At 37.9% G+C, this 14,200-nt stretch overlaps 1 protein-coding gene across 1 annotated transcript; it reads left to right on the top strand.

Moving 5' to 3' along the window:
* Positions 1-11,783: 11,783 nt before the first annotated feature.
* rgs5b (regulator of G protein signaling 5b) lies at positions 11,784-13,368 on the top strand. The gene is made up of 5 exons (XM_055014480.1): positions 11,784-11,926; positions 12,043-12,123; positions 12,220-12,281; positions 12,384-12,547; positions 12,653-13,368. The coding sequence occupies exons 1-5, from the start codon at positions 11,883-11,885 to the stop codon at positions 12,827-12,829; spliced, it is 528 nt and encodes a 175-aa protein (XP_054870455.1). The 5' UTR covers positions 11,784-11,882; the 3' UTR covers positions 12,830-13,368.
* Positions 13,369-14,200: the final 832 nt, after the last annotated feature.

The raw sequence follows: 14,200 nt of genomic DNA, 5'->3' as shown, positions 1-14,200 counted from the left end.
CACTCTGCACATTAATTCTCTCTGAACTTCTTCTGGACTCCCTGCAGGCCGCAAACAAGCTGGATGCCGTCTGACTGAGACGGTCCAACATACACAATCTGGAAAACAGCCAAATCCGCTTCATTTTCCACGAGGACTGAGCTATTCCCTGTTCAGTGCACGAAGGGATTGATGGTGCAAAGCGAGTACGTCACATGGAGACAAGGGGGAAAACCTCATCAGGATTACTGGCAAAAGCCCCGAGATTACACAGAATTAAATATGTACCACACACACGGCAAACATTCACTTCTCTTGTTATTATTGGAACATTTATTAGCTCCTTTCTACGGAATCTTGGTCCAAAGAGATTACAAATTCAGATTTAGAATCTGTCATCTATTTTAACTTCAGAAAATAAGACACTTGCACAGACAAACCATTTGAATGAGCCAAATAAAGTTGCTGAACCTCCACATCCCCCAGGAGTAAGACCACTGAGCCTGCAGTAATAGTCTAATGTGCTATAAAGAAAATATTAGTCAGAAGAATGAAACCAAAAACTTTCCACTGTTCCCAACAAACGTCAGGCAAACGATTCGAAAAGTGCAATGAGCCACGCTAGGAGCTATTCTACATTAAATTAATCTTAACCTCAGCAATGGACCGAAAGTTTTATGTTTTTTAATTTATTTTATTTATTTATTTTTTTAACATCTAATTTTACCCATTCTTGCCTCCACACAGTGGAAAACACATAACTTGCCAGTAGTTAAAATGTGAACTTTTGACTGCAGCAATGAGGCAATCAGGTGGCTCTGTTATGCTATGGTGGCCTGTTTGTTGCCCTAGTTTGGGTCCACTTGTCCCTTTTGAAGGAAGGGCCTCTGCAAATAAATAAATAAAGTTTTCAGTGATCAACTTTATCCTATGATGAAACATTACTATCCTAGCAGGATAGTGACAATCCCTTCACTGAATGGTTTGATTATCATGAAGATTACCTGAATTACTTATGTTGGCTTCAGTCACCAGATGCAGTGCTTTCCACCACCATCATCAAAACAGTAAATGGGTGGACATCTTTTGAAAGACTGGTGTTCATCCCTCCAGTAGAGTCCCAGAGACTTGGAGAATCAATAGCAAAGTGCACTGAAGCTGTTCTGGCAGCACATGATGGTTCCAGCACCTTACCAAGATACTTCATGCTGTTTTTTCCTTTAAATTGTCTCTTGTCTGTATGGAATTGGTGTCATGAACTGATCTTAGTTTTACCTCAGACTGCACCAAAACATCCGCTGTTCCTGTCAGTTTAGAAATGCTCGGGAAAGTGTAGGTTACTGCACTTATTGATTAATAAAACAACTTTGCAAAAGCTATTTGATTGAGAAAACTACACCATTACCACAATGCTATTTGTAAGCACAACACTTGTTGCCAACTTTGACTATTGATACTGATAGCAATGTCAGTTCACCACTTTAGTCCACACTAAGATAGTTCAGCCAGACTCAGATCCACTGGAACATTAATGCAAGCTCTGCAGCTTCAGTTTAATGTTTTGCACCCTCAATTAAAAGTTCAATAACAAATGTGTCATTAAATTGTGAGTAGTGAGTGGGAATTCCACAATCACACAATGCACTCAGAAGTTTTGCAGGTCCGCTGCATTGTGTCGGTCTGTTTAGCTGCACACCGCTGGCTGAACAAATAATAAGTGTCCACAATACTGCTACATGAATATTTGAAAGTTATCCACTTTATGTTGGATTATAATCACTTAGGTGTCTGCACTAGTGAAGCCCAACTAATTTTAGATGCAACCTAACTGTGTTCGGGATCAACAACTACCGGATGGATTGTCATGTGAATGCATTTATTGCTCATTTAGTCATTCAAGATGACTTTAGTCATGGGATAACATTCACACTAATGGCGTCACGAGGTTGTAATTTTAAGTGAATGTCTCAAAAACAGTTACACAAACTTTCATACTCCTCACAGGACAAATTGTTGTCACTTTGGTGATGCTCTGGCTTATCATTTTGCACCATCATCCATAGAGCTACAGTGATTAGTAGATGTAATTGATGATGTACACATGATCCCTTCCAAGCTGCTGGTCTGCACCACTAAAATCCTGCTTGTGCAACCGTGAGATCTGTGCTGTGGATTTGGTTTTATTGTCAGAGAATTTGAAGCTCCTACGGAATTCAGAGATCAATTGCATAAAAGGAAGAAAAGGGGTTGCTTTAGCTGCTCTGTGCTTGTGAAACATCCAGTGTCCATGTTGCACTTTGCAGACCAAACTTTCATTTACTTAAAAGGTTTAATATCAATTTGTGGAGTTCTCAGTTCAACTCTGGTTTTGCACATACACTTTTTGTTTACATATGAAACTGTGCTGCATTGTACAATGACAGTTTGTCAGAAAAAAATCTGTGAAACTGTAACTTGGCGCTTTTTTGGAGGATAAAACAGATTAATCAATAGATGAATTTTAATCGGTGGCAGTCCTGTTTAGAAGCACCAGCTCCCTACATGCAGACCTTTTGTGCAGAGAGGTGATAACCATTTTGCTTTTCTGTTTACTTTATTTAATGCAGCAGCTACAGAGAAAATTATACTTTTTAATCAAAAATGTTCTTGTCAGATTAAAGCCAGCAGGCTGTTAAATAAGAACATGAGGTTCATAGAAGTCCTCACCTGAGTATCTTCCTTTTGGCAGCCATCTTGTCCTGGAGGTTAAAGAAGGCTCACGCCTCCAAAGCAGCTCTTTTATAGGTGCACTGAGCAGGTGGGCCCTCAAATATGATCGGATTAGAGATGTGTCCTGATTGGCCAGTTTAAACAGGGAAGACAAGCCACTTGCCTTATATATATATATATATATATATATATATATATATATATATATATATATATATATATATATATATATATATATATATATATATATATATATATATATATATATATATATATGAGTGTACTGGGTGAGAGTTGAGGGAAAGTTTGTTCAGAAGGTAGCAAAAAGCATTGGGGAAGTGGTGGTGCAATGGTTAAGTCTCTGGACTATTGATCAGAAGGTCAGAGGTTCAAACCCCGATGTGGCCACTGTTGGGCCCTTGAGCAAGGCCCTTAACCCTTCCTGCTCCAGGGGGTGCTGTACCGTGGCTGACCCGTCGCTCTGACTCCCCCAGTTATGCGAAAATCAAAATTTCCCCTCGTGGGATTAATAAGGGATAATAAAATGAAAATTGTAAAGGTTTTTGTCTAAGTTTTTTTTTCTCTTGCTATTTTCCCCCTTCCTTTAGGGGATTTACTGCTTGTTTAAAAAATGTGTGTAAAAAATGCAACCTTATCATCACGTTATGCACTCTGACTTAGTTTGTGAAATGTAATGCATTCCAATCAGCCCTGTCTACTGTTACTTTGTATATAGTGAATAATAGTAAATGCTGGTCTGCTAACAACTCCATCAGATGACTACGATAGTAACCATTATTCCTGTTAAACATCAGCATGTTAGCATTGTTATTGTGAGCATGTGAGCATGCTAGTGCTAGCATTTAGCTCATGTTACTGCTGCGTCTCAGCCTCCAGCCTTAAGGAGCCATTAGCTGTGATGTTCAGTTTGTTTCTGAGAAGAGCTCAGCTGATATTTCCACACTTTACTGTTGCCCAGCAGACGTGGCTCTCAATGATGTACTTGCTAAGATACATTGAACAGGTTTGTCCCTTAATATTTTTCATCTCACCCCTGAACAGCACCTTGGTGCTTAAAAGCACACAAACATTTACCAACTGTTGTAATGGAAAAAGGGGAAGAAAAAAAAAACAGAAGCCATTTGGTTGAAACTGATGTTACTGATGTGTGTTGTTTTCATGATAAAATATATAGGATTTACTTTTTTTGTGTGTTCCTTTTATGTTGAAGTTTGTAGTAAAACATCTCATTACATTACATCTTGCTTAGTTGTAAACTTAAGAATCAGGCAGAATTATTCCCAACGCCATTCTTTATGATTAGTTACTTTATTAATATTTATATCATAATATTTCTCTTTGATTTGTTGATATTTACATTTTTAGTTTTCTGTCTGATCTTGAAAAGAACATGCTGACACATTACCAAACCTGCTGGCCTGTGTGACTGAACTTGATAAATGATGTAATAAATGTGGAAAAGACAACATGCCCTCTTCACACTGATGTGATATTTCTGTCCTGTTTACTGGCACCTCATTAACCTTCTGTTCCCACTCACCCTATTGTCTCACAATGCAGCCATATTTCAGAATAAGAGAAGGTGCATTAGTGGCGTATAGTGTCGCTGATCATTTCCTTTAAAACGGATTTCTTTTGCCCGCTGCTGAATTTCTGGCAATGTCCCCAATTAGCCGTGTCACTGCCAGCGTTCTGCTGGTGCATTGCTAGCCTTGCTGCAGGCGTGTTTGTTTTAGTGCTAGCGAGTGCAAACTTATTAGCCTCCTGCAGTGTATTCTTTGGAAAGCCAGAGTCACATTTTTCCCCTACCTGCTCTGTGTAATTATTCCAAGAAGAAAGAGGAGCTCTGCCCAAACATGCTCACAGTGTGATTAAAAAGAACCTGCGTGTGATCAGGGAGGGAGATGCACTTCTAATTGAACTAATCTAGTTGATTTAAATGCGACTCTGTCAACACACTAGATATTTTCTCCAGATTACAAACTCACTCGTGCAGCTTGATACCAGATGGGTGAAAACAGCTCATGCATGTATTAATAAAAGCCAGTGTGTCAGAATTAAAAATACATTCAGCTTTAGTGGCTGGCAGGTACAGAAAGCTAATGAGACAGATGGGTGTATCCTGCAGCGCTGGATACAGTCGACCTTCTTTTTCATGTGCAGTCATTGATATTCCACTGAAGCTGGGAGCTAGTTAACATTGATTTGTCATCCTTGCTGCTGCATCTCCAGACGCTTGATGGCCAGTTGACATTTGATCATACGCAGATAGGATCATGTGCACCACTGGTGGCCAGTAGCCATCTTAGTTGGGATGCATTAGGTGAGCCTCCACCTGCTCTTTCAGATGGACAGCTGAGTGAATATGCAGATCATGGATTCTCTGTCCACTGCCAGATGGTGCCACTCAAACTCTATCTGCAGTCTGCATACAGCACAATGCAAAAATAGTCTGTCCAAAGCAAGAGATGAGCCAATCAGTTCCCCAGGTTTCTTGCTGTTTACTGCTTTGACTTTGAATTATGTTGCCTACAAGCTCAAAACAAAAACTTGTAACATGTGAACCTCTGAGGAGGCAGAGAGGGAGGAGAAGAAGTGGTCGAAAGGGAGGAAGCAGTCTTGTTTCTGGAAGTCTTCCAGCTACAGGCCGGGGTCACATCGTCTGGGAAATGGACAGACTATCTGGGAATTCCATGTTGCTGTGTACTTCCCGCATTTGAAGGAGCCTTCCAGAAGCCAGACTGACTTCGGATGAAATTCACTGAAGCCACAGTGAGACAGGAAGCAGTGTCAGTCCCCTGTGTGGCAAGATAGTAGTGATTACAACACAGATTTAATTTATATAATAGCCAAAACAAAAAACAAAGCCTGCCACATTATTACAGTCTTTGAAAGATCAACACAGCCTCACTGATTCTCGATTAAATACAGTTCTGTGGCTATAATATAACATATTATTGATGAACTCCATAATGTTGGGTTAAATTTGCCCTCGCTGAAAGGTAACAGGTGAAATTTTACCATGCATACGTCAGTTAAAGGGGCAAGTATTTAAGCTTCTTTCTTAGTTTTGTGGTGATGCTTCAAACTGCATCTCTGCTGATTCACTGTCTGTCCAGTACTTATGATCAGGAAGTGTGCAAAGGGTCAGCAACACTTACTAAATGAGACCTTAAGACCGCCACAGTCAAGAACCTCCAGTAAAATTTCACTTTGACTGACATAAATAAATGTAATTTCTTTTCAAATATTGAGCACTTTCGAGCACTTCATTTTTATGAATCCCACGGGGAATTTCCAGTGTTACGGCAAAATACACTTCAAAAAAGCCGCTAACAGAGCCAAAAAGGAGGATTATATTTTTAACTTTAATATACACTCTGTATACTCAAGATAAAGATAGTGCTCAGACTGACTGTGCATTAGTGATGTAGCGTGTAAGTCAAGTAGATAATGCTATATGCCGTAAGGTGGAAGACTGTCCTTGGATATTAAAGTGGGCTTAACTGCACAGAGTATATTTACACTAATGTGTGGTGGCAGATAAGGTTAGAAATTAAATAGTTCTTGTGTTTCTTATACACTGAGAGAATACTGTATTTATGTAAAGGTGCAGAGACCAGCAGTAAAGTCAGCTAAACATAATTTCATTGTAGACGTGAGGATTATGATTAATTAAAGCTTGTTTATGATGCTATTTATGCTGGTATTATTTCAGTAATGGCCTGTTAATGTACTGACACTCTATTAACCTGGATTTAAATTGTCTACCAGCATTTACCTGCAACATGAGCTGCTTCCACCAGAGGAAAATATTGCTCTTTAGTATTTCTGTTTTCATTTCTAATAAAATCAGCAATAAAATTTGCAATAAAATCAGCATGAAATTTCATGATCATAAAATATACACAAAGAAATTAAAACTCAGATTAAAAAAGATAGAATAAAATCACTTTAAAAGTAACAGTTCAGTGCTGGTATTAACACAGTCAATCAAAGGCAACAGTCAATAAATGGGTCTTTAACCTTGATTTAAATGAGGTGAGAGTTTCAGCAGACCTGCAGTTTTCTGGAATTTTTTTCTGGAGCATAGAAACTGAAAGCTGCTTCACTATTTTTGGTTCAAATCAGTTCAATCAAAGAGACATATGAGTAAAATGGGCTGGACAAAGAAAAGATGTTATTTTGAATTTTCCTTTCCTCTGGGGACACACCAGCTATTCCTCTGTAGAATTTATGACAGAATATCTGCTTAAGGAACATTTGTTTCCCCATGAACTCTCTGATCTGTAGTTTTAGATGGCAGCTGCAGTTAAACCCAGTAGCTGATGGGTTTTGCCAAATAAAACACAACTGAAATCTACACAATTACAATTTAACAGAAGTCTGGCATCAAGAAGAGATAGCTTAATTACTGATCTGGTGGAGATGGAAGAATGTAATTTGAGTAGGTGCACCTGATGAATGTTAGACCATTATTCAATCTCCTATTTATTCTATTTTGGTTTCAACTTATTATTAAGAAAACTATCTGTATCTTCAGCTGCTAAAAGCTGCACTGTGTCCTTATTTGTAACATTTTGTGGTGGTCAGGTGCCATATTGATGTTTTTAGAGCTTTGTAACTAAAACCAAAAAATAGCTAAAAGTAATTGTTTTATACACTGTTAACCCTGTAAGACCCAAATTTAGAAAAAAATGAGCAATAAAATTATTTATTTATTTATATATATATATATATATATATATATATATATATGTGTGTGTGTGTGTGTGTGTATATATATATAGATATATATATATATATATATACATATAAACCCAAATACAGAGAAAATGAGCAAAATATAAAATAAGACTAAAAATATAAATAATAATAATTCTAATATAGAAACCCAAATATAGGCGAAAATTAGCAAAAAAAGAAAAAATACATATATTTATATATAAAATATATATAGACCAAAAATAGCAAAAAATAATAATATATGTATGTATATATTTAAAAAAACAAAACTGTTGTATTTCTGCAACAGTGAGTTTTACAGGGTTGATATGAAACTCACTGTCAATATTAAAACACTTCTTTGCTCCTTTAAAAATGTGTTAAACTAAGAATAAACCATGAGATCCATTAAATTCTGATTACAAAAAAATCGTGAAAACATAAAGCAACAAAATTGTGGCTTGATATTTTATTCTAAATAACACTATGGCCTGAAGAGACACAACTTTCATCATGTCATCGTTACTAAAATATCACATTCTGTTTGTCAGAGGCAGAAAAGGCATTAAATATCTTACAAATCTTTTTTTTTTTTAAAATTCATTCGTCTTCACGAAGAAAAGACTTTTCTGGGACAAACTTGCTGATTGTGAGAGATAAATGGCGAAGAGGGGCTCCAAAGAACTGAATGTCATGTTCGTGTTGTTTAAATGACCCAGTTCTGGAACAAGAGTTTATGGCCTATTATGGTGAACTGCAGGCTGTTATGACATCTGTGTGCTATTTTCTTTATGCCTACCATTTTCATGTAATACATGGATGCAATGAGTGAGCCAATTTTCTCTAACCTAGACTGCAAAAAGATCAATAATCATCAGGCACATACAGGTTGTTGAGACTGTGTGTCTGTGTCACTGGTCAGTAGGTGGGAACACACATCAGGATACTGTTCTCTTGTTGAATAACAGGTTTTTTGTGTGATATAACAACAATTATGTCTTCACTTGTGTCACTCACTGTGAATCATACAAATGCATGAATTGCCTGTATGTGATTTTCTGGGTTACGGTTCTTAAAGGAAAGCTACATGACACTTAAACATTAAAGAAGCAATTATTCTTCTAATTAATAACTAAGACAACAAAAGCATGATGTAAGGGGCTAATATTTTAAATATAAAGGGAATCTTCTTGTTGCATTGTGAAAAATCCAGGAGCAAAGTGTGATTCTCATGATTCTCTTTATTAAGTGCAGTGATCAAAGACTTCGTCGATAAATGGAAAGAACACCACTGGATGAGAATAACATGTTTTGGCTGTAAGGTCTGACCATAATTTGTCCTGGAGAGCCGATGAAAACATGTTTACAATAAGTCAAGTATGTTCAAAAAAGAAAAGCTCCATTTGCACGGGACTGGAACATGTTCAAGCCACGATGTCCTGATAAATAGCGACCCAAGAGTGGAAATAGACGAGCTTGCACTGAACTTCACCCTGCTTCGGACTCACAAATATTGTGCATTTGACAAAGCACAGAGAGGCTGGAGGTTGGCTTTCAGGGTAAAGTTAAAGTAAATCTCCGGTTTATGGGCTCATGGTGTTGAGTGAAAAAGAAGAAACTCAGAAGCAGCTACTGTTTATACTGCAAGATTTTCTAGTAAATCCAGTGTGTGATACATTATAGCACCTGATTTGATAAAAATGGGTTCAGTTTGTGTGCTTTTATGTGAGACTATGCATCAAAAATTGGTAGTAATAGAAGCTTTGTGAATGGAAACTTTTAACAAAGGACTAAAAAATCTACTCTAACGTCACTTTTCTTTTCTGTACTATTTAAAAAAAAAACAAACCATTTAGTAGTTTTTTGTTGTTGTTAAGAGTGCTGTTTGCTCCGATCAAGTGTTATTTATTTAGGTTGCATCTTCTCCTTGCCTTAAATCGACTCTTTTTTATTGATTTTCACCTTTCTACTCACTTTCAAAAAGATGAATTACTGACTTCTTCCTCACTGCAGCTCCACCTGAGAGCTTTTTTTCCCTTACAAGGAGCTCCTCTCTCCCCGTCACGCTTATAGATTGTGTTCCGCTGGAGGAAGCGGAGGGAGCAGCTCATTATTTTAGTGACCCAGCGTTGACACTCAGAGCTGTGTGTCGGGCAAAGCAGCCAGTTAGAGGGAAAGTATTGTTCGAGGATACCGGCAGAGGAAACCGGCTCAGACACCATCAATGAGCTTTTCATCCGGCTGCTTGATTTTCCTTTTCCTGTGCATTTTGTTGAACTCGCTGAGAAATAACCTACCAGCAGCAGAATTTACTGTCAGCTGGCTCTCAGTCTAGACTAAATATAGCTCCATCAGATTCAATCAACAATTGTTTTCTCAGTCCTGAGGCTATACATAGACCCAGTTCTCTTTGCTTGGTCATACCTTGACAGGAAAAGACAGTCCAGACAGCAGCGCTGCCTCGTTTACTTTATGACACGTACAACAGAAACACATACTTTTCTGTCTGTAAGACCTAAGTTTAAATTCTAGTCTCTCCAGCAAGGAAAAGATAATGAGCTATATGAAGAAGTAAATGCAAGACTTTCAATTATTTAGCACTAAAAGTTGTTGTTTTTCTGTGAGCTGAGTGGAAATCTAATGAAAAGTTTATTCTATTTTGTGTTTCGTAACACTCCTAAGTGGTTTATTTTGTCTTCATTTATTATTCTGAGCTTCTGTTTGTTTCCCTTTCTTTTTTTTTCTTCATTAAAAGTTGAACAATCAGCTGGGAGTGTGTGGGTTTGGGTTGATCATGTTTGACTGATGTTTTGAGGTAACACACCCACAACTATGTTTTCATTTAAATGTTGCAAAAATCTTTTGAAAGGGAACAAAAGAGAGAAAAAAAATAGTTGACCTCAGGCAAAAAATGTTCTCACAGTTAGAGGATGACAGAGAAAACAGGTTTTGTAAGGCCTTTGGAAAAAGCTGCTGCATGAATATGAAACAAAGTTATGAATTCAAAATAAAAACACAAACTATGGGCTGGCGACCTCGTTGCTAAAAGGTTAGGATGTATACTACTGAACAGGGGATTTCTGATTCAAATCAGGTCCGGGAAGCATTTCTCTCTCCCACATTTCCTTTTCTCCTCGCCATTCTCTATTAAACTAGACGCAGCAATGACCAAAAATAAATCTTGGAACTATAAAAGCAATTCAGCAGCTATGAATCAACTGGGCACAATCCAGTGGTTCCTGACTCCTCCCCAGCACTGGGTTTGTTTTATCAGTGAACAATAATTTACCAGTAGTGAAGCCACAGAAATGCTAATATTAATACAGATTATTAGCTATCAAGAAGACAGAATGGCTGATTAGTGATTGGTAGACTTCAGTAAGCTTTTTACTTTAATATATTTATTTTACACCTGTAGTCACTTGTTATTTTGGTAATAAATATGTTTAAAAATGTACTGACAATTATACATTTACAAGATATGGTGTAATAATGTTATATTTCACATTATAATATCACAATAAGATTTACTACTTACCCTGTGGTAAAAGAAAAGTTGTTAAAATGAGCAACATCTTGACCAGTCACAACAATAACATGCTGGTTATATGCCAATATAGCAGTAAAAGTAATACAATAAATAAATAATTTTAATCATTTTAAAATGTATTTGGAATATTTAAAGTATATTCTGCTGATACAATTGCAATATAACATTGTGTTAAAGAAAAAACTGAAGTAAAGTTAGAATTCCCCTCCTTAGACCTTTGAATCACATTACAAATCCATATTACAAAACTGAAACAAGCTTGTGTCTCTGTTTACTTAAAATAACTTATAATAGGGTGATATTTTGAAGATCAGTGTTTTTTTTCTTTATGCAAATACAACAGTAATATTTAACAGTAACAACATATGTTACATTGTTCTATGACAGCTTCTACTTCAAAAACACTCACGATGGCTTGTTGACCCAAACTCAGCTTTTATTAGAGAAAGTGTGTCAAAATGTTCCTACTTTTGGGGATTTTCTGTCTTCATGGCAACGTCTGGGTCTTCTTAGAACTGCTGAAATACATGAACACTTCCCACCACACACACTCACACACACACTCACACACACCCTGATTAACTGCAAAGACATGTAAGAGCTGTGAAGCAATTCAATCAGTATCTATCACACATGTTGCTCGCTGGTCAGGAAGTCGTCTGGAGGAAAATGAGCGTAGAGGAGTCTCCTCATCCTCCCACACGTCGCACCTCATTGGCTGAGAAGCGTGATGTCACAGAGTGGAAAACCCTATAAAACAGCTGCTCCCGCACACAGACAGCAGACCAGCTGAGAGCTCAGTCACTCACAACAGGGAGGACAAGAAGACAACACACTTTACAACCTCTTGTGAAAACCTTTGGAACTAATCCACCAGACAGCCGGGAAACATCTCATCATGTGCAGAGGACTCGACTCGCTGCCCATCACCTGCCTGGAGAGGTGAGGTTGCTTTTCTCTTTTTGAACAAGAGATTATTATACTTTCTAGAATAATCAGGTAGAGTTTATTACCCTCAAACAGTCTGTTTGTAACGTTTCCTTTTGTTATTTTTACAGGGCAAAGGAGCTGAAAGCTTTGTTTGGAAGTTTGCTGCAGAAGTCAGATCACAGCATCGCAAAGAAAAATGACAAACTCAAGTAAGACATTCAGTCAACTTCTCTTTTTAAGCATTTCTGTGAAATTGCAGTGGATTTTTAGGACTTCCCCTAATGATTTTTGCTCTGTTTCTGCAGGTTTAGCGTCAATGAGCCCCTGAAATGGAAGGAGTCATTTGAGAAACTGTTGTCCAGCCAAAGTAAGTGTCATCCTCCAGACTAAACCTGAATGCAACTGCTTCAGCTATTCCAAAAGTTTAAAGATGTTAACTGCTGCTGTCTTATCTCTTTGCTGTCTTCAGATGGACTGTGTCTGTTCAGAGCGTTTCTGGTGTCAGAGTTCAGTGAGGAAAACATCGCCTTCTACTTGGCATGTGAGGACTACAGGACGACGAAACCTTCAAAACTTGCAGCCAAAGCAAAGAAAATCTACGACGAGTTCATCGGCTCTGATGCACCACGAGAGGTAAATATCAAACAACTAGATGTTCTCCTAATTTCTCTCATCTTGCTGTTGAATGATGGTGATTAGATGGTGATTAAATGGTCTTTTTCCTCTGTTACCCTCCAGGTAAACCTCGACCATGTGACCAAAGCGATCACCAAGGAGAACGTGGAGCAGCCCACCCAGTCCTGTTTCGATCTGGCCCAAGCCAAAATCTACACCCTGATGGAGAAAGACTGCTACCCTCGCTTCCTCAAATCCCCCATATACCTGGAGCTGACGAGAAAGACCAAGAGAGGCTAACAGACTTTGTCCTGCAAGCAGCAGACAGAATGTGATTACTCCTCAAAGGGACATAAGCTTAGGAACGCACAGTAAAGGTTCAGACAGAAGAAATACCTCAGTCCAAGGAGTTTCTTGCCGGGTTGTGGAGTTATTTCAGAGACAAGAGATCTCCAGAGGCTCCACACAGATCTACGAAGTCCGAGGTGGAAGCTAAAGGACACATGAGGCTGTAAGAAGAAACTGACAGAGCTGCAGGCGACGTCTGCTCCTGAAAGAGACACGTGTACTGTTCACAAGACAGCGGCATGAATTTAAAAAATGCAAACATACATGACTGAGTTGCTATCACACAACAAAACTACCACTGAGAGACAGACGCCTCTCCATAGCATTATTGATTATTTATTTATTTATTTTAAATATATATGTTCATTAATTGAATTTCTGCTGTAAAACTGGTTGTTGAATGTCTATTTGTATTTATGCTGTTTTTTTTTTTCTTTTAATCCAAAGTACTGTATGTAAAAGTAAAGAATAAAAACTTTCCTGAGACAGAAGCTTACTGTTTTGCTCCATGGAAAATGTGCTTGTAGAGACACTGGCTGTTGGTACTGGACTGGAAAAAGAAGGTAGGAAGAAAAGACTTGCTCATGCGCTCCGTTTTAGTTGCCAACTAATCTGTGGCCTCACTAGTTTCACTTCACAAGTGGGTGACCAGATGACTCCTTTTTCTCTGAGGCTACAGTCACTGAAAGACGTGAGAGTGGGAATGTGTGTCAGTTCTGGTGCTATTATTAATACAACAATTACATTTTTAACCCTTACAGAGAGGTCAAAGGTGAGGATTGCAGGTTTTTATTTTAAAAGAACAAGGTTTATAGATGCCTTTATTCAAGTTAGAGGCCCCCATTAATCCAGAGGCATATTTTAGATTTGTTGAACATCTCTTTAATATCCTGACAGTAACCAATAAAACAAGTGCTCTAAAAATAAAGAGGAGAAATCTGTTATCTATGGCAGTCACAAGCCAGTAAAAAGCTCCTCCAATCATTGCATTCGGTCAACATGAGATGATTTCTAGCTACCTGTCTGCCTGTTTGCATTTTGCCCTTACATTAATTTTGCTTCACCGGAGTCTTTGATAGTGAACAAATAGCACAGTTCCATCTAAACCTACCTACGTCAAATGATCAGATCCATTTGTGTTTTTGTGTCTTTCAATACTTTTTGTGGCCTCCATCCTCTTCCAGTTTCATTAGGGTGAAGAGATGTTTACACTTATGCATGTGTGTGTTCACCGTCTGTTTGCACTTTAACCAAGGGATTTTTTTCTCAGTATGTTTTCAACATCAACTTAATTTTTGCTAGTTTCTACCAAAATCAGCAAAG

This window comes from Amphiprion ocellaris, chromosome 10 (assembly GCF_022539595.1).
Source record: "Amphiprion ocellaris isolate individual 3 ecotype Okinawa chromosome 10, ASM2253959v1, whole genome shotgun sequence".
NCBI lineage: Eukaryota > Metazoa > Chordata > Actinopteri > Pomacentridae > Amphiprion > Amphiprion ocellaris.
This window is presented reverse-complemented; position numbering and strand designations above follow the sequence as displayed.